Genomic DNA, 20259 nt, shown 5'->3' on the forward strand with positions numbered 1-20259 from the left:
TTTGAGCACGGGAGGTTGAGGCTGCAGTGAGCCATGATCATGCCACTGCACTCTAGCATGGGTGACAGAGAGAGACACTGTCTCTAAAAACAAACAAAAACCCAAAACCCCTTATTTTTCTTATTTAAACATCTTTAAAAACAATTGTTTAAAGCAAAGATAATAAAAATGTATTCTGGAATCTCTAAAACATATGAAGTATACAACAAAAACCACAAAGGAGGAGAGAAACAAATATATTCTTATAAGATTCTTATGTTGTACGTGAAGTAGTAAATTACTTGAAGGTAAACTATAATAAAATTAAAGATATATACTATGAACCCCAAAACAATCACTAAAAAGACGTAAGAATTATAGCTAAAAGACAACAAAAAAGATAAAATGGTATCTATGCATATACATATATATATATATATATATATATATATATATATATATAAAATAGTCTCTGTCCCTAGTTCTTGACACAGTGCTTCTAAGAGCCTTGTAACTTTCTGAGTGATAGCAGCATCTTTTGTTGAAATATTTGGTCTTAGTCCTCAGTTGCTGATATAAAACCTTGTGAGACTTTCAGCTGCCTCTCCCCAATAACCTTCAGGGAGGGAAGAAGGGACTGGAGACTGAGCTCAGTCACTAACAACCAATGATTTAATCAATTATCAATCATGCCTATGCAATGGAAACTCCACAAAATCTCTAAACAATGGAGTTCGGAGAGATTCCTGGGTGGTCCCCCCAGGGACGATGGAAACTCCATGCCCTATCTCTCCTGACTTCCAACCCCGCCCCATACCCTTCCCTAGTCATCTCATCCATCTGGCTGTTTCTCAGTTACATCTTTTATAATAAATTGTTAAATGCAAGTAAAGTGTTTCCCTGAGTTCTGTCAGGCATAGCAAAGTGTTGAACCTGAGGAAGGTGTTGTGGGAATACCCAATTTGTAGCCAAGCTGATCAGAAGTACCAGTATTTGTGATGAGCATCATTAATGGGGGCAACCTTGTGAGCTGAGCCCTTAACCTGTAAGGAATGACACTAACTCTAGGTAGACAGTGCCTGAATTGAACAGAATTCACACACACACACACACACACACACACACACACACACACACACAAAATTCAGTGCCAAAGAAGGAAACGAAGAAGAGCTGGGACTAATAGAAAAGTAACAGATTTAAACCCAACCATTGATGTGGCTCCCAGGAGGCAGGACTAGATTGCAGCTCCTGAAAGAGCAGTAAGCGGAGGCTTGCACTGTGAGTTTTAGCTCCAGATTGACTGCAAGAACAAACCAGTAATCCCAAGAAGACCCACAGACCCTCTGAAGGAAGTGGACTGCTCCTGCAGGACCCAGGAGACCCCCAAATACTGTGAGTGCCCCAAATGCGGAGAGGAGGGAGACCCTCCTCTCCCAAACGCACACCCCCACTGGAGAAGGTGAAGGTCCGTTTGCGGGAGAAGTTTCTGACTTTACCTGAACCTGAGTCAAGTTAGAGAGCTGAGCGAAATACAGGGGTAGAGGAAGCAGCAGAAAGGCCCTGGGAGCTCGCTGGGTCCCCAAGCAGCCCATTCCTGCCTGGCACCACAGGGATCCATTTAGCGGGTGGCCAGAGGAGCAGGGGGTAAAACTCCACAGAAAGAAGGCATTCTGTAGCCAAACTCTGTAACAATTTGATGTAACAATCTGAAGAGGACCAGAAGCCTCCTGGCCAGAACTTGGGGGGAGGGCAGGAATCCAGACTTCACAGGCAGGGGAAGAACTAAAGCCCTTTTCTTTCACAGCTGGAAAGTGGATAGCCTTGGGCAAGTTTTCAAGCCCTCCCCCTGGAAACAGACAGGGGCTGTTGGGGAAGATATGGTGGGAGTGAGACCTGCCCTTCAGTTTGTGAGGGAGCTGGGAGCTGGGAGCTGGGTGAGGCCCGTGACTGCCGGCTTTCCCCCATTTCCCTGACAACCTGCATGACTCACCAGAGGTAGCCATAATCCTCCTAGGTACACAACTCCAGTGACCTGGGAATCTTACCCCCATCCCCAAAACAGCCACAGCAAGACCCACCCAAGGAAAGTCTGAGCAGGCGTAGATCTGCCCCCACCTGACGGTCCTTCCCTATCCACCTTGGTGGCAGAAGACAAAGGGCATATAATCTTGGGAGTTCTAGGGCCCCACCCACCGCTGGTCCCTCTCCACACTATAGCTGATGCTTTCTGGAAAGTGCCACCTCCTGGCAGGAGGCCAACCAACACAAAAATAGAACATTAAACTACCAAAGCTAAGGACCCTCACTGAGTACAATGCATCCTCTGCCATCTCCACTGGAGCAAGCGCTGGTATCCATGGCTGAGATCCCCATAGCCGGTTAACATCACAGGACTCTGTGCAGACAACCCCCAGTACTAGCCCAGAGCCGGGTAGGCTTGCTGGGTGGCTTGACCCAGAAGACAGACAACAATCACTGCAGTTTGGCTCACAGGAAGCCACATCCATAGGAAAAGGGGGAGAGTACTACATCAAGGGAACACCCCATGGGACAAAAGAACCTGAATAACAGCCTTCAGCCCTAGACCCTCCCTCTTCTACCAAATGAGAAGGAACCAGAAAACCAACCCTGGTAATATGACAAAATGGGGCTCTTCAACACCACCCCCCACAAAAAAAAAAAAATCACACTAGTTCACCAGCAATGGATCCAAACCAAGAAGAAATCCCTGACTTACCTGAAAAAGAATTCAGGATGTTAGTTATTAAGCTAATCAGGGAGGGACCAGAGAAAGGTAAAGCCTCAATGCAAGGAAATCCAAAAAATGATACAAGAAGTGGAGGGAGAAATATTCGAGGAAATACATAAAGGCAGAACAATAAAAAGGAAATTCTGGACATACTTTTAGAAATGCGAAATGCTGTGGAAAGTCTCAGCAATAGAACTGAACAAGTAGAAGAAATTCAGAGCTCAAAGACAAGGTCTTCAAATTAACCCAATCCAAGAAAGACAAAGAAAAAAGAATAAGAAAAAATGAACAAAGGCTCTAAGAAGTCTGGGATTATGTTAAATGACCAAACCTAAGAATAATTGGTATACCTGAGGAAGAAGAGAATGCCAAAAGCTTGGAAAACATACTTGGGAGAATAATTGAGGAAAACTTCTCCAGCCTTGCTAGAGACCTAGATATCCAAATAAAAGAAGCACAAAGAACACCTGGGAAATTCACTGCAAAAAGATCTTCGCCTAGGCACATTGTCATCAGGTTATACAAAGTTAAGATGAAGGAAAGAATTTTAAGAGCTGTGACACAGAAGCACCAGATAACCTATAAAGGAAAACCTATTTGATTAACAGCAGACATCTCAGGAGAAACCCTACAAGCTAGAAGGGACTGGGGCCCTATCTTCAACCTCCTCAAACAAAACAATCTTCAACCAAGAATTTTGTATCCAGCAAAACTAAGCATCATATATGAAGGAAAGATACACAAAATAAACAACCGCTTTCAGATAAACAAATGCTGAGAGAATTTGCCATTTACCAAGCCACCACTATAATAAGAACTGCTAAAAGGAGCTCTAAATCTTGAAACAAACCCTGGAAATATATCAAATCAGAACAACCTCTTTAAAGTATAAAGTAAAAATCACACAGGACGCAGAAATACAAGTTAAAAAGTAAAAAGAAAAAACAAAACTAAAGTACACAGGCAACAAAGAGCATGATGAACGCAAGGGTACCTCACATTTCAATACTAACATTGAATGGAAATGGCCAATATGCTCCACTTAAAAGATAAAGAACTGCAGATGGATAAGAACTCATCAACCAACTATCTGCTGCCTTCAGGAGACTCATCTAACACATAAGGACTCACATAAACTTAAAGTAAAAGGGTGGAAAAAGGCATTTCATGCAAATGGACACCAAAAGCAAGCAGGGGTAGCTATTCTTATATTAGACAAAACAAACTGTAAAGCAACAGTGCTTAAAACAGACAAAGAGGGACATTATATAATGGCAAAAGGCCTTGTCCAACAGGAAAATATCACAATCCTAAACATATATGCACCTAACACTGGAGCTCACAAATTTACAAAACAATTACTAACAAACCCAAGAAATGAGACAGACAGCAACACAATAATAGTGGGGGACTTCAATACTCCACTGACAGCACTAGACAGGTCATCAAGACAGAAAGTCAACAAAGAAACAATGGATTTAAACTACACCTTGGAACAAATGGACTTAACAGATAAATACAGAACATTTCATCCAACAACCGCAGAATACACTTCTATTCAACAGTGCATGGAATTTTCTCCAAGACAGACCATATGACAGGCCATAAAACGAGCCTCAATAAATTTAAGAAAAGTGAAATGACATCAAGCACTCTCTCAGACCACAGTGGAATAAAACTGGAAATCAACTCTAAAAGGAACCTTCAAAACCATGCAAATACATGAAAATTAAATAACCTGCTCCTGAATGAGCATTGGGTCAAAAACGAAATCAAGATGGAAATTTAAAAATTCTTCAAACTGAATGACAATAACGACACAACATATCAAAACCTCTAGGATACAGCAAAGGTGACACTAAGAGGAAAGTTCATAGCCCTAAACGGCTACATCAGTAAGTCTGAAAGAGCACAAACAGGCAATCTAAGGTCACACTTCAAGGAGCTAGAGAAACAAGAACAAACCAAACCCAAACCCAATAGAAGAAAGGAAATAACCAAGATCAGAGCAGAACTAAATGAAATTGAAACAAACAAACAAACAAAAGATAAATGAAACAAAAAGTTGGTTCTTTGAAAAGATAAATAAAATTGATAGACCATTAGCAAGATTAACTAAGAAAGAAGAGAGAAAATCAAAATAACCTCACTAAAAAACGAAACAGGAGCTATTACAACTGACACTACTGAAATTACAAAAGATCATTCGAGGCTACTATGAACACCTTCACATAGATAAACTAGAAAACCTAGAAGAGATGGATAAATTCCTGGAAAAAAAACAACCCTCCTAGCTTAAGTCAGGAAGAATCAGATACCCTGAACAGACCAATAACAACCAGCAAGACTGAAATGGTAATTAAAAAACTACCAACAAAAACAAGTCCAGCACCAGAAGGTTTTGCAGTAGAATTCTACCAGACATTCAAAGAAGAACTGTTCCCAATCCTTTTGACACTATTCTACAAGATAGAGAAAGAAGGAACCCTCCCTAATTCATTCTACGAAGCCAGCATCACCCTAATACCAAAACCAGGAAAGGACACAACCAAAAAAGAAAACTACAGACCGATATCCCTGATGAACATAGATCCTAAAATCCTTAACAAAATACTAACTAACCAAATTCAACAACATATCAAAAAGTTAATCCACCATGATCAAGTGGGTTTCATGCCAGGGATGCGGGGATGGTTTAACATATGCAAGTCAATAAATGTGTTATACCATGTAAGCAGAGTTAAAAACCAAAATCACATGATCCCAATGGATGCAGAAAAAGCATCAGACAAAATCCAGGATCCCTTTACAATTAAAACTCTCAGCAAAATCTGCATACAAGGGACATACCTTAATGTAATAAAAGCCTTCTACGACAAACCCATAGCCAATATAATACTGAATGGGAAAAAGTTGAAAGCATTCCCTCTGAGAACTGGAACAAGACAAGGATGCCCACTCTCACCACTCCTCTTCAACACTGTCCTAGAAGTCCTAGCCAGAGCAATCAGACAAGAGAAAAAAATAAAGGGCATCCAAATCAGTAAAGAGGAAGTCAAACTGGCACTGTTTGCTGACGATATGATCGTTTACCTTGAAAATCCTAAGGACTCCTCCAGAAAGCTCCCAGAACTCATAATTCAGCAAAGTTTCCGGATACAAGATTAATGTACACAAATCAGTAGCTCTTCTATACATCAACAGCAACCAAGTGGAGAATCAAATCAAGAACTCGATCCCTTTTAAAATAGTTGCCAAAAAAAACAAAAAAAACAAAAAAAAACAAATGCTTAGGAATGTAACAAAGGAATCAAAAGACCTCCACAAGGAAAACTACAAAACACTGTTGAAGGAAATCATAGATGACAGAAATGAATGGAAACACATCCCATGCTCATGGATGGGTAAAATCAATATTGTGAAAATGACTCTATTGCCAAAAGCAATCTACAAATTCAATGCAATACCATCAAAATACCACCATCATTCTTCACAGAATTAGAAAAAACAATTCTAAAATTCATATGGAACTAAAAAAGAGCTTGCATAGCCAAAACAAGACTAAGCAAAAAGAACAAATCTGGAAGCATCACACTACCTGATTTCAAACTATACTATAAGGCCATAGTCACCAAAACAGAGTGATACTGGTATAAAAATAGGCACAAAGACCAATAGAACAGAATAGAGAACCCAAAAATAAACCCAAATACTTACAGCCAACTGATCTTCGACAAAGCAAACAAAAACATAAAGTGGGGAAAAGATACCCTTTTCAACAAATGGTGCTGGGATAACTAGTTAGCCACCTATAGAAGAATGAAACTGGATCCTCATCTCTCACGTTATACAAAAATCCACTCAAGATGGATTAAGGACTTAAACCTAAGACCTGAAACTATATAAATTCCAGAAAATAACACTGGACAACCCCTTCTGGACACTGGCTTAGGCAAGGATTTCCTGACCAAGAACCCAAATGCAAATGCAATAAAAACAAAGATAAATATCTGGGACCTAATTAAACTAAAGAGCTTTTGTACAGCAAAAGGAACAGTCAGCAAACTAAACAGACAACCCACAGAGTGCAAGAAAATCTTCACAATCTATACATCTGACAAAGGATTAATATCCAGAATCTACAGCAAACTCAAACAAATCAGTAAGAAAAAAACAATCCCATCAAAAAGTGGGCTAAGGACATAAATAAGACAATTCTCAAAAGAAGATACACAAATGGCCAGCAAACACATGAAAAAGTGCTCAACATCACTAATGATCAGGGAAATGCAAAGCAAAACCACAATGCGATACCACCTTACTCTTGCAAGAATGGCCATAATCAAAAAATCAAAAAACAGTAGATGTTGGCAGCCAGGCACGGTGGCTCACGCCTGTAATCCCAGCACTTTGGGAGGTTGAGGTGGGCAGATCACCTGAGGTCAGGAGTTCGAGACCAGCCTGGCCAACAAATGAAACCCCATCTCTACTAAAAATACAAAAATTAGTCGGGCATGGTGACAGGCACCTGTAATCCCAGCTACTAAGGAGGCTGAAGCGGGGGAATCGCTTGAACCCGGGAGGTGGAGGTGGCAGTGAGCCAAGATCGTGCCATTGCACTCCAGCCTGGGCAACAGAGTGAGGCTTTGACTTGAATGAATGAATGAATGCCGGGCGCAGTGGCTCATGCCTGTAATCCCAGCACTTTGGGAGGCTGAGACGGGCAGATAACATGAGGTCAGGAGTTTGAGACCAGCCTGACCAACATGGAGAAACCACGTCTCCACTAAAACTACAAAATTAGCCGGGCATGGTGGCGCACGCCTGTAATCTCAGCTACTTGGGAGGCTGAGGCAGAAGAACTGCTTCAACCCAGGAGGCAGAGGTTGCAGTGAGCCGAGATTGCATAACTGCACTCCAGCCTGGGCAACAAGAGCGAAACTCTGACTCAAAAACAAAAACAAAAACAAAAAAACAGATGTTGGCATGGATGTGGTGAACAAGGAACACTTTTACGTCCTGGTGGGAAAGTAAACTAGTATAGCCACTATGGAAAACAGTGTGGAGATTCCTTAAAGAATTAAAAGGAGAGCTACCATTTGATCCAGCAATCCCACTACTGGGTATCTACCCAGAGGAAAAGGAGTCATTATACGAAAAAGATGCACACATGTTTATAACAGCACAATTCACAATTGCAAAATTGTGGAACCAACCCAAATGCCCATCAATCAACGAGTAGATAAACAAACTGTGGTATATTTAGGACGGAATACTACGCAGCCATAAAAAGGAATGGATTAACAGCATTTGCAGTGACCCGGATGAGATTGGAGACTATTATTCTAAGCAAGGTAACTCAGGAATGGAAAAACCAAACATCCTAGTTATCACTGATATGCAGGACTAAGTTATGAGGACACAAAAGCATAAGAATGATACAACAGACTCCAGGTACTTGGGGGGAAGAATGAAAGGGGGGCGAGGGATGAAAGACTACAAATATGGTGCAGTGTATATTGCTCGGGTGGTAAGTGCACCAAAATCTCACAAATCACCACTAAACTGGCACGGTGGCTCATGTCTGTAATCCTAACACTTTGGGAGGCCGAGGCAGGCAGATCACTTGAGTTCAGGAGTTCAAGACCAGCCTGCCCAACATGGTGAAATCCTGTCTCTACTAAAAATACAAAAATTAGCCTGGCGTGGTGGCACATGCCTATAGTTCAGCTACTTGGGAGACTGAGGAAGGAAGACAGCTTGATCCCGGAAGATGGAGGTTGCAGTGATCCGAGATCGCACTGTTGCACTCCAGCCAGGGTGACAGAGCAAGACTCCGTCTCAAAAAAAAAAACCAAAAAAACTTGCTCATGTAACCAAATACCACCTGTACCCCAATAACTTATGGAAAAATAAATTTTAAAAATAAACATCTAAACACAGAAAAGGAAAATTTTAAAAAACAGAAATGTGAAAAAAATAAATCAGGTATGCTATCAGTCAAAAAATAAATACGTAAACCCAGCCATTACAAATAATCATTAAATATAAATAATTTCAATAACTTGATAATTTTTTTTTTTTTTTGAGATCCTGTCACCAAGGATGGAGTACAATGGCACGATCTCGGTTCGCTGCAACCTCCACTCCCTGGGTTCAAGCAATTCTTGTGGCTCAGCCCCCCAAGTATCTGGGACTACAGGCATGTGCCACCACGCCTGGCTATTTTTTTTGTATTTTAAGTAGAGACAGTTTCGCCATGTTGGCCAGGCTGGTCTCGAACTCCTGGCCTCAAGTGATCCATCTGCCTTGGCCTCCCAAAATGCTGGTATTACAGATGTGAGCGACCATGCCTGGCTTCAATAATTCAACTGAAAGACAGAAACTGTCTGATTAAACAGCAAGATGCATTTATATGCTGCCTATAAGAAATTCACATTAAATATAAAGATATAAATAAGGGAAAGTAATACTATGGAAAAACACACACCATGCTAACATTAATCAATAAAGCTGGACTGGCTGCATCAATATCAAAGTACATTTTAGAACAAAAAATATTACCGAAGAGAAAGAGGGCCATTTCATAATGATAAGAAGCCAATTCATTTAGAGGATGTAACAATCTAATGTTTTAATCCATAAAACATTTATTCACATAAACTGATCGTCAGAATACATGAAGCAAAAACTAGTAGAACCGCAAGTAGAAAATTGTCACTCAAGAAAAAAATAAGAGGCCAGGCGCAGTGGCTCATACCTGTAATCCCAGCACTTTGGGAGGCCGAGGCAGGCGGATCACGAGGTCAGGTAATCCAGACCATCCTGGCTAACACAGTGACACTCCGTCTCTACTAAAAATACAAAAAATCAGCCAGGCATGGTGGCGGGCGCCTGTAGTCCTAGCTACTTGGGAGGCTGGGGCAAGAGAACGGCGTGAAACCGGGAAGCAGAGCCTGCAGTGAGCCATGATCGCGCCACTGCACTCCAGCCTGGGCAACAGAGCAAGACTCCATCTCAAAAAAAAAAGAGAAAGAAAAAAAAATAACGAACACAAATATCTCTAATCTATTAAACAAAGTAAATTTGTAGTCAAAAATCTTCCTACAAAGACAAGTGCTGGCCCAGATGAATTCTACCAAACATTTAAGTTGGGGATAAAATGTCAATCCTATACAAATTATTTCAGAAAACTGAACAGAATACTTCAGAAATCATTCTGAAGCTATATTACTGATTCCAACACCAAAAACATTACAAGAAAACTACAAATATCCCATGAACCTAAATTCAAAAATTCTCAACAAAATTTTAGCAAATCAAATCCAACAATATATAAATACATTGGTATATTGTGACCAAGTTCAGTTTATCCCAGGAATGTCAGTCTAATTTTGTATTTGAAAATGTCATTCATCATACTGACAGACTAAAAATGAAAAACCACGTATTTCAATACATGCAGTAAAAAACCATTTGAAAAATATCCAACATCCATCCCTGATAAAACCTTTCAGCAAATGAGAAATCAAAGAGACCTTCCTCAACGAGATAAAAACCATCTACAAAAAACCTACAGCTAAGATCAGACTTAATGGTGAAAGACTAAATGTTTTCCCCAAAAGATCAAAAACAAAGCAATAATGCCCACTTTACCACTACAATTCAAAATTCTGCTAAAGGTGTTAGCCACTGCAATACCACAAGAAAAATAAAAGGCATCCAAGACAGGATAATGATCATCTTTGCAGAAAATACTGTGGAATCCTCAGAAAACTACTTGGTGGTACTAAGTTGCAGGACACAAGATCAATATGCAAAAATCCATCATATTTCTACTTATTAGCAACAAACAATTGGAAATAAAAAATTTTAAATTACCATTTACAATAGAATCAAAAATACAAAATGCTTAAGGATAAATCTAACGTAAGATGTGAAAAATCTATATACTGAAAATTATAAAACATTGCTGAGAAAGAAATGGAGAGATACCATATTCATAGACTGGAAAATTCAATATTGTTAAGATGTCATCTATCCTCAATTTGCTCTGTAATCAACAGAATCCCAATCCAAATATCAGCTTCCTTTTTTTGTAGAAATTGATTAAACGGATTCTAAAATCCATATGGGAGGGCAAATGCCTACAACAGTCAAAATAACTTAAAAAAAAAAAACAAAGAGGACTTATACTACCTTTAAGACTTTTTATAAAGCTACTATAACCAAGAGAGTAAGAAACTGACATAAAGACTAGACAAGCAGATCAACGGAAAACAATGACTCCAGAGGAAGACCCACACCTATATGGTCACAGACTTTCAACAAAGACGCAAAGTCAACTCAGTGGAGAAAGAATAGTTTTTCAACTAATGGTGCTGGAATAATTAGACAGCCATATGCAGAAAAACCCACAAACTTTGATCCATACTTCTCACTCTAAATAAAAGTTAACTCAATAAGGATTAGAGACCAAAACATAAAACCTAAGTCTATTAACACTTCTAGAACAAAACACAGGAGAAATCTTTGTGATCTTGAGTTAGGCAAAGGATTCTTAGATAAAATACCAAAGGCACCAAAAGCATAAATTAATAAAAGACAAGGCTAATTTGGATTTCATAAAAATAAAACCTTCTGCTCTTTGAAAAACACTGTTAAGAGAATGAAAAGGTGAGCCACAAACTGGGAGAAAAATTTGCAAATCTCACATTTGATAAAGGACATGTATCTAGAACACATAATGAACCCCAAAACTCTACAACAGAACATCCCAATTTTAAAATGGGTAAAATAATTGAATAGACAAATAAGCATATGCTAAAATGCTCAACATTGCTAGTCCCTAGGGAAATGCAAATTCAAATGACAAGGAAATAATACTAAAATTTTAAAAGTCTAAAATAAAATTAAAGACCGAGTATAGGGCCGGGCGTGGCGGCTCACACCTGTAATCTCAGCACTTTAGGAGGCTGAGGTGGGCGGATCACAAGGTCAGGAGTTCACCACCAGCCTGGCCAACATGGTGAAACCTCATCTCTACAAAAACTATGAAAAAAAATTAGCCGGGCATGGTGGCAGGCACAGCTACTCGGGAGGCGGAGGTTGCACTGAGCCGAGATTGCACCACTGTACTCCAGCCTGGGTGACAGAGTGAGACTCCGTCTCCAAAAAAAAAAAAGGGGCGGGGGAGAGAGAAGAGTGAGAGAGAGTGAGAGAGAGAGAGTGTGTGTGTGTGTGTGTGTGTGTGTGTGTGTGTGTGAAAGAAAAAAATGCAAATTAATTTATAGTGACAGAACGCCCAAGAAAGCCTATCAGTGGTTGCCTGAGGAGGAACAAGAACTGAGGGAGGGAGGGATTACAAAAAAAACCAGGGCATCTTTTTGGGGGTAATGGATATACAGTTGACCCTTGAACACAAATTTGAATGTGGGGGTCCACTTATACCACATAATTTCTTCCACCTCAGCCACCCCTGAGACAGCAAGACCAACCCCTCCTCTTTCTACTCGGCCTACTCACAGTAAAGATGAAGATGAACACATTTATGATGATCCACTTCCATTTAATGAATAGCAAATACATTTTCTGTTCCTTACGATTTTAGTAACAGTTTTTCTCTAGTTTATGTTACTGTAAAAATAAAGTATATAATACAAAATATATGCTAATAGACTGCTTATGTTATCTGTAAGGCATCCAGCCAAAAATAGGCTATTTTAAGTTTGGGGGGAGTTCAAAATTATACATGGATTTTTGACTGCATGGGGGACCGGTGCCCCAGTCCCCACATTGTTTAAGGTTCTATTCGTTATTGCATGGGCAATGGTCTGTTCATAGCCCCAAATGGATGACTTATCCAAGTCGTTTTGAATTCTGGACTTGTAGATTCACAACCTGACAGGAACTGTGGTATAAATCCAAATGTCAATCTCTGGCCACAATGGCTCACATAAACCTTGTTTCTGCCTTCCAGGGACTTATTTCCAGGACTCTGCTGCACATATCAAAGCAGTGTAGCAGAATGCTTAACAACACACAGAACTAGCCTGGAATCCAGACACTACCATTTCAGTCGTGTAATTTTAGGGAAGTTGTCTATGCTCTGTGAGGTTGAGTTTTCTCATCTGTAACATGGGAATAATGGTACTTACCTCAGGGTGGTTGTGACAACCGACCTCATCAACATAAAGCACTTAACACAGTGCATGACACATCTTAAATGCTCAGTAAATGTTCTAAGTTATAATCTCCATTCCCCTTTCCTGTGGGTTCCTCACTCTTCCACCTATATGACTGTCACAGAACCTCATCAAGAGTTTCCTGACCACTGTTTCAGAAACCCAAAGCACAACGTGTCTATTGAACACTTAAAATGTAGTTACTCTAACCTGACATGTGCTGCAAGTTTAGTAATTTATTACTAAAAATTAATTAAAATTTTAAAATTGTTTAAAAGTTTAAGTAATTTATTACTTAAAAATTTAGTAAGAAAATGTAAAATATCTCACTAGTTTTTTTTAACTTTTAAAAAATGTGGCTCCTAGTAAATTTTCAATTACACATGTGTTTTACATTATACAATCACCGTTCTGTAACCGTGGGTTCCGCATCTTGGGGATCGACAATATTCAGGGGGTAAAAAAAAAAAAAACTGTATCTGTACTAAACACCGTACAGACTTTTCTTGTCATTATTCCCTAAACAATACGGTGTAACAATTTACATAAGACCTACATTGTATGAGGTATTGTAAGTAATTTAGAGATGATTTAAAATATACAGGAGGATGTGCATAGCTTATATGCAAGCACTACACCATTTTATATCAGACTTGAGCATCCCTGGATTTTGGTATCCAAGGGAGGTCCTGGAACCAATCCTCCATGGATATCAAGAGATGACTATATGTATTTCTAACGGACACTGCTGGTCTAAACAGACCAATAGTTCCAGGCAGTACTAGTTCCTCCCCCAAGTCAGTAGTCTAGTTATCCAGCAAAGCCAACCTGTCGTTGCTTCCAAAAGTCTTGCAGGAACCTCACACAGCCTAGTCCTAACAGTCACGTCATAGCTGAATCTGTTTATAAAATCCACCCAATGACTATCTACCACACTCAAATCCTTCCAATGACAAGAAATTCATCAACTCCCAAAGCAGCAACCCTTTTCACCTTTGCACAACTCCTGAGAATTAGACAGTTCTTCCTTATACTCATGAAGATCTACCTCTCCAGAGGGCTGATCTTAGCCTTACCTTACCCCTATGAGTCATTCAGAAAAGGCTCAAGAACAGGAGAAACTACCATTTGCAGACCACTTCCAATGCACAGTGTAAGCTTTAGCTTACTGTAGCATTTAACCCTCACAGAAATGCAAGAGGTAGAAAATGTTATCTCCATTTGGTTGATAATGGGGTCTATAGAGCTGAGAGAGATAAAAGTGATGGCTAGGGTACCATTCAGGAAGAGCGTATTTCAAACCAGAGGGGGCTGACTTCTAAACACCTTTATTCAGCGTTGCTTTTGTGGTTATGTTCTCAACATTCTTCTCTCTCCCAATTATCTGGCTTATTATTAGCTATGGGCTCAATCCAGAAGCAATCCTGCCTTGGCCGGAGTTGCCCTTACCTGTCTCAGCAGCCCCAAGGATGTCCAGTCTGTCACGGATGGCAGGTGCCAAGGTCAGGGCTTGGATCGGTGTGGGTGCAGAGAAGCCTAGAAAGCTGAGTGCTCGGAGAACCGGCCTGGGAACAAACAGGTCCTTCCAAGCTGACACATCTGCCTTCTGATCATGAACTTCAGGAATCCATGTCTTCACTTTTTTGGGCACCTTAACAACAGTGCTCTGAGAAGGCTCCAAACTTTTTTTCCCTTTATTTTTCTTCTTTTTTGGAGCAGTTTGGACCAGGTTTTCCGATGTCTTCTCTCCAGCCTCCGGATCATCACAAACCATACCATCTCCCTGGGCCTCCAGCTCAGAATCTTTGACTTCAACCTCTTTCTGGGTAGTAGTTCCTTCAGTTGCTACATTTTTACTTTTCTTCAACTTGATCTTTTTCTTTGGTGAGCTAGACTCTCCCTCCTCCTCTTCTTCTGAAACAGCTTGTGCCTTTCTCTTGGGTGCCTCCTTTGAGAAGAGACTGGAGGGATTCTTGGCAGGAGAGACCAACTGGTAATCTGTCAATTCCTCAAAGCATACCAAATCATCCATCTGTCCATCTGCAAACATATTTGGGTCAATCTTCACTTCCTTCCATTTTCCCACAACTTTGATTCCCTTTGTCTGAAATTTGCCATAGTTTGATGCCTTTGGCCTTGATTTTGTGTCCTTCAACTTCATGGTTGCTGAAAAGGAGATACATGTTCTATTAGGTTGGTGTCTGAGAAGCAGAGGGTTCTGATGCAACAAATATTTTCTAAGCAACTAGGCCCTACAAAGAACTGAGGATACAAAGACGGCTATCACACAGTTGCTCCCACCTAGAGATGAACAAAGAAGGAAATACCACACAACAGACAGCTTTGCCCGAAACACAGGGTACACATATGATGGAACAAAGACGTATGAGCTAGACCTGGTTTGAATTCCAAATTCAACACTTACTGCGTGTGTGACCTTGGATAGTGCCACCCACTCCTCTCTGAACTTCAGTGCTCTCATCTATAAAAAGGGAGGAGAGTACCTAACAATATCTAAGTTATATATTTTGTGTAAATAAAGGAAATTATATAAAGCACGGAAGATGAAGCCTGCCACACATAAGCCGTTCTGAAGGCAGAGTAAGAATCTGAGGGGTTTTTCTTGTGGGGGCAGGAGGGGTGAGCTTTATTAAAAGCGTATTGCGCTTGCTTCCTTCTCAAGCCTTGCCTGAGAGAGCAAATGCCTGCTCCACCATCCCTTCCTTTGCCAAGCGTCTTAAAACCCATCCAGCTTTTTCATCATATTTTAAGTGGCTTAATGGCCATTTAGGCCCAACTCGTTTGGGTGGAACTCGATCCAGGTTTTCCCTTTTCAGAAAGCCCAAGGAAGACAACAGGTTCCGTGAAAAAGACCAAGGTAAATCTTGGTTCAAATCCGGATCCACCACTCGTCAGCTGTGGCTCTGCGGTGGACGTATCCATCTCTGAGTCTCTATTTCCCCGTCTGCACAATGGGAATAACGAGGACATTTGTCCCACAGAATCGTTATACGCCACTACGAAAAAGTGACGCACGTCAAAAACCGCTGAGCATGGCGCCCGGCGAGGAGAGCACGTTCGCACACGGTGCCCGCCGGACCCGCTGCGCCACGGCAAAAAAAAACACGCGGGGTTCAACGAGGAGAGGGCGGGGGGTGCCACGCGAACCGGGCGAGGACACGGGGAGCGTCAGGCAGAGTAGAAAGGCCTCTGTTTCCTCGTGACGCCGGTCTCGCGCGGCGCTCTCGCTTTGTCTCAGGCACGAACGCGCGCACGAAACCGAGAAGCCGAGGCCGTCAGGCCCTGATGCCCAGACAAGGAGCCCAAGGCGCGGGGACCATGGCGCGCAGCTCCGTTGGACCGCTTGGGCCGGCGGCCGCCCTCTCTGGACCCGGGAACCCACCGGCGCAGAGAGACCCGCGACAGGAACCCGGGTTCCTGGCCTCAGCCCCTCTCCAGAGTCGGCTCCAGCTCCGCTCGTTTTGGTACTCACCGTCTGGAGACGCCACGGCAGCTCTGTTGGTCGCCGGTCAGGAGCCTCAGAAACCGCTGCTGTACCTCAGCTGCAGAAGCAACCGCAGTTCCGGGGCGGGACCTCCACACACGTACTCGTGCGCGCTGCGGAGGAAGTCCCACCCCTATGGCAAACTCAGCTATCTGATTGGCTGCCTCGCGGACCAAAGCTGTGCTGATGGGAGAGCTGGCTTGGGGCGCTGGCCCCTCCTCTTCCAGCTCTGCTCCTCCCCGCTTAGGGAAAGGCCACAGAAGGTGAAGTTCTGTGTGCTCCCTCCGACTAGAGACTTTGTCAGGTACCGCACAGTAACGTGTTTTCTTTTATTTTTGGTGTAGTTTTGTTACCAGAAAGGGGTCCCGATCCAGACCCCAACAGAGGGTTCTTGGATCTTGCGCAAGAAAGAATTCAGGGCGAGTCCGCATAGCAAAGCAAAAGCAAGTTTATTAAGTAAAGTGGTGAAAGTGCGGCTACTTCGTAGACGGAGTGGGGCGTTCCCGAAAGTAAGAGGACGTACGCGTCCATCATAGGGAGATGTACTCTGCTACAAAGGTGACCTGTGATGAGTGTTCCTTGTATTGTAATTGTTTGGGGCCGCCATGAACTGTGCCCATATAAGACGACAAACTTAATTGATAAATGTTGTGTGTGTTCAGACAAATCCACTGACAGGCCATTCTCCCTTCTCTCTCCCTTTCCTTGGGACTTTATTCCCTGAGACACAACAGTATTGAAATTAGGTCAATTAATAACCCTACAATGGGCCTCTAACTGTTCAAGTGAAAGAAAGAGTCGCACATCTCTCACTTTAACTCAAAAGCTAGAAATGGTTAAGATTAGTGAGGAAGGCATGTCAAAAGGCAAGGTAGGCTGAAAGCCAGGCTGAAAGTTTGCACCAAAAAAGGTAGCCAGTTTGTGAATGCAAAGGAAAGTTACTGAAGGAAATTAAACATTTTACGCTAACGAACACATGAATGGTAAGAAACTGAAACTGTTTATTGCCGATTTGGAGAAAATTTTAGTAGTTTGGATAGAAAATAAAACCGGCTACAACATCCCCTAAAACCAAAACCGAATCCAAAGCAAGGCCCTGATTCTCTTCTGTTCCGTGATGCCTGAGAGAGGTGAGGAAGCTATAGAAGTTTGAAGCTAGAAGAGATTATTTCATGAGGTTTAAGGAAAGACGCTGTCTCCAGAAACGTAAAAGTGTAAGATGAGGCAGCAAGTGCTGATGGAGAAGCTGCAGCAAGTTATCCCCAAGATCTAGGTAAGATCACTGATGAAGGTGGCCACTGAACAACAGGTATTCAGTGTAGACAGAACAGCCTTCTATTGGAAGAAGATGCCATCAAGGACTTTCATAGCTAGAGAGGTCAATGTCTAGCTTCAAAGGCCAAGCTCACTCTTTTGTTAGAGGCTAATGCAGCTAGTGACTTTAAATTGAAGCCAGTGCGTGTTTACCATTCTAAAAATCTTAGGTCTTTTAAGAATTACACTAAGTATAATCTGCCTGTGCTCTGTAAGTGCAACAACAAAGCCTGGATGTGCAACAAACAAAGTGCAACAAACAAAGCACATTTGTTCATAGCATGGTTTACTGAATATTTTAAGCCTACTGTTGAGGACTACTGCTCAGAAAAAAGATTTCTCTCAAAGTATTATTGCTCATTGAAAATGTGCCTAGTCACCCAAGAGCTCTAATTGAGATGTATATGGAGATGAATGTTGTTTTCATGTCTGCGAACCAAGATCCATTCTTCAGCCCATGGATCAAGAAGTAATTTTGCCTTTCAAGTTTTATTATTTAAGATACATTTTGTAAGGCTATGGCTGCCATAGATAGTTATTCCTCTGATGGATCTGGGCAAAGTAAATTGAAAACCTTCTGGAAAGGATTAACTATTCTAGATATCATTAAAAACATTTGTGATTCATGGGACGAGGTCAAAATATCAAAATTAACAGGAGTTTGGAAGAAGTTGATTCCAGTTCTCATTGATGACTTTGAGAGGTTCAAGACTTCAGTGAAGGAGGTAACTGCAGATGTGGTTGGAAATAGCAAGAAAACTAAAATTACAAGCGGAGCCTGAAGATATGACTGAATTGTGGCAATCTCATGAGAAACTTGAATGATGAGCAGTTCCTTCTAATGTATGACCAAAGAAAGTGGTTTCTTGAGATAGAATCTATTCCTGGTGAAGGTGTTGGGAACACTGTTGAAATGACAATGAAGGATTTACACTATTTCATAAACTTAGTTGATAAAGCAGTGGCAGAGTTTGAGAGATTGACTACAATTTGGTACATTCTACTGTGGATAAAATGCTATCAAACAGCATCACATGCTGCTGAGAAATCTTTCATGAAAGGAAGCATCAATCCATTCAGCAGACTTCATTGTTATGTTATTTTAAGAAATTGCCACAGCACCTCCCCTTTCAGCAACCACCACCCTAATCAATCAGCTGATTTCAGAAAAAAAGAAAGGTATATTATGGCAGAGGGGCACAGTCAAAATGTTAATAATTGGTGAATTCTTGGTGCTAGAGTAAGGGTACATGAGTGTTCATTGTACTATTCTTTCAGCTTTTTTGAGGTTTAAAACTTTTCAAAATAAAGAGTTGAGTAAATTGTTTTGATTTAAAATTATGAATTAAAAAAGAAATTGGTTTAAGCCAGGTATGGCGGCACATCCCTGTAGTCCCAGCTATCTAGGAGGCTGAAGAGGGAGGATCGCTTGGGCTCTGGAGTATGAGTCCAGCATGGGCAACATAGCAAGACATCATCTTTAAAAAAAGGAAAAGAAAGAAGGAAAGAAATAGAGTCAATTTTCATTTTTAAAAATGGGGGAGGGGGAGATGCCAACCAAGAGCAAAATGATGGCAAAGGTTCCTTTATAGTAGTAGGAATATACGTATTTTTTTTCTTCTTCTCAATATTCTAATTTTAAAATATAGTTAAAATAAACTATTTTAATGTTATTCTTCTTTTACAGATGAGAAAACAGTTGCAGGATGATTAATTTGCCAGAGTCATATAGCTAGTGTTACAGGGCTCAGACCTGACTCAGAGCTCCATAACGTTAACGGGGTGCGGTGGCTCACACCTGTAATTCCAGCACTTTGGGAGGACCAGGTGGGTGGATCGCTTGAGCTCAGGAGTTCAAGATCTGCCGAGGTGACATGGTGAAACCCCGTCTCTACAAAAAATACAAAAATTAACTGGGCTTGGTGGCATACACCCTTAGTCCCAGCTACTTAGGGAGCTGAAGTAGGAGGATTGCTTGACCCCAGGAGGTCGAGGCTACAGTGAGCCATGTTCATGCTGCTGTGGGATAATTAAGGAATCAGAGAGACCGAGGGGTTGAGGAGGAATTAATTATTTAGGTGCACTAACCCAGTCAGATTAACATCCAAAGGACTGAGCCCTGAACAAAGGGTCAAGCAACCTTTCGTGGGGCCGGGCTCGGAGATTTGTGCAGGTGAAAGCATATTACAGAAGCGAGAAACAAAGCTATTCAGTTGCGACCTGCATTACATTATTTTTTACTTCTCAAAGAACAACATGTTTTGCGACTTGAGATTATCTGTTTAGTGACCTTGCAGCTACACAGCTAGAGAAACAGAGTCTTCACAACGCCTGGGAAAGGGAGAGATAAGACTCACTAGCCTCAGAAAGAAAAACAGGCAGTTAATTTTAAAGGACTCCAGCCCTTTGTCTTCCTCAAGGGGAATTGGGTTTTCTTACATACAACTGAGTTTTTGCTTACACAGTTTTTAATTTCTTTTAATTCCTGTTCCATTTCCCCCCTTTGGTGTTTTTTATAACAAAGG

The 20259-nt window shown here is 41.3% G+C and overlaps 1 protein-coding gene across 1 annotated transcript in view; it reads right to left on the reverse strand.

Moving 5' to 3' along the window:
- DDX24 (DEAD-box helicase 24) overlaps positions 1-16535 on the reverse strand; it is a 29520-nt gene extending 12985 nt beyond the window's left edge. The window contains exons 1-2 of the mRNA XM_025392490.1: positions 16409-16535; positions 14365-15081 (exon numbers count right to left, since the gene is read on the reverse strand). Coding sequence (XP_025248275.1) covers positions 14365-15076 — 712 coding nt within the window. The 5' untranslated portion in view covers positions 15077-15081; positions 16409-16535. The remainder of the gene's footprint in view (positions 1-14364; positions 15082-16408) is intronic.
- Between the last annotated feature and the right edge of the window lie 3724 nt (positions 16536-20259).

This window comes from Theropithecus gelada, chromosome 7b, assembly GCF_003255815.1.
Source record: "Theropithecus gelada isolate Dixy chromosome 7b, Tgel_1.0, whole genome shotgun sequence".
Taxonomy (NCBI): Eukaryota; Metazoa; Chordata; class Mammalia; order Primates; family Cercopithecidae; genus Theropithecus; species Theropithecus gelada.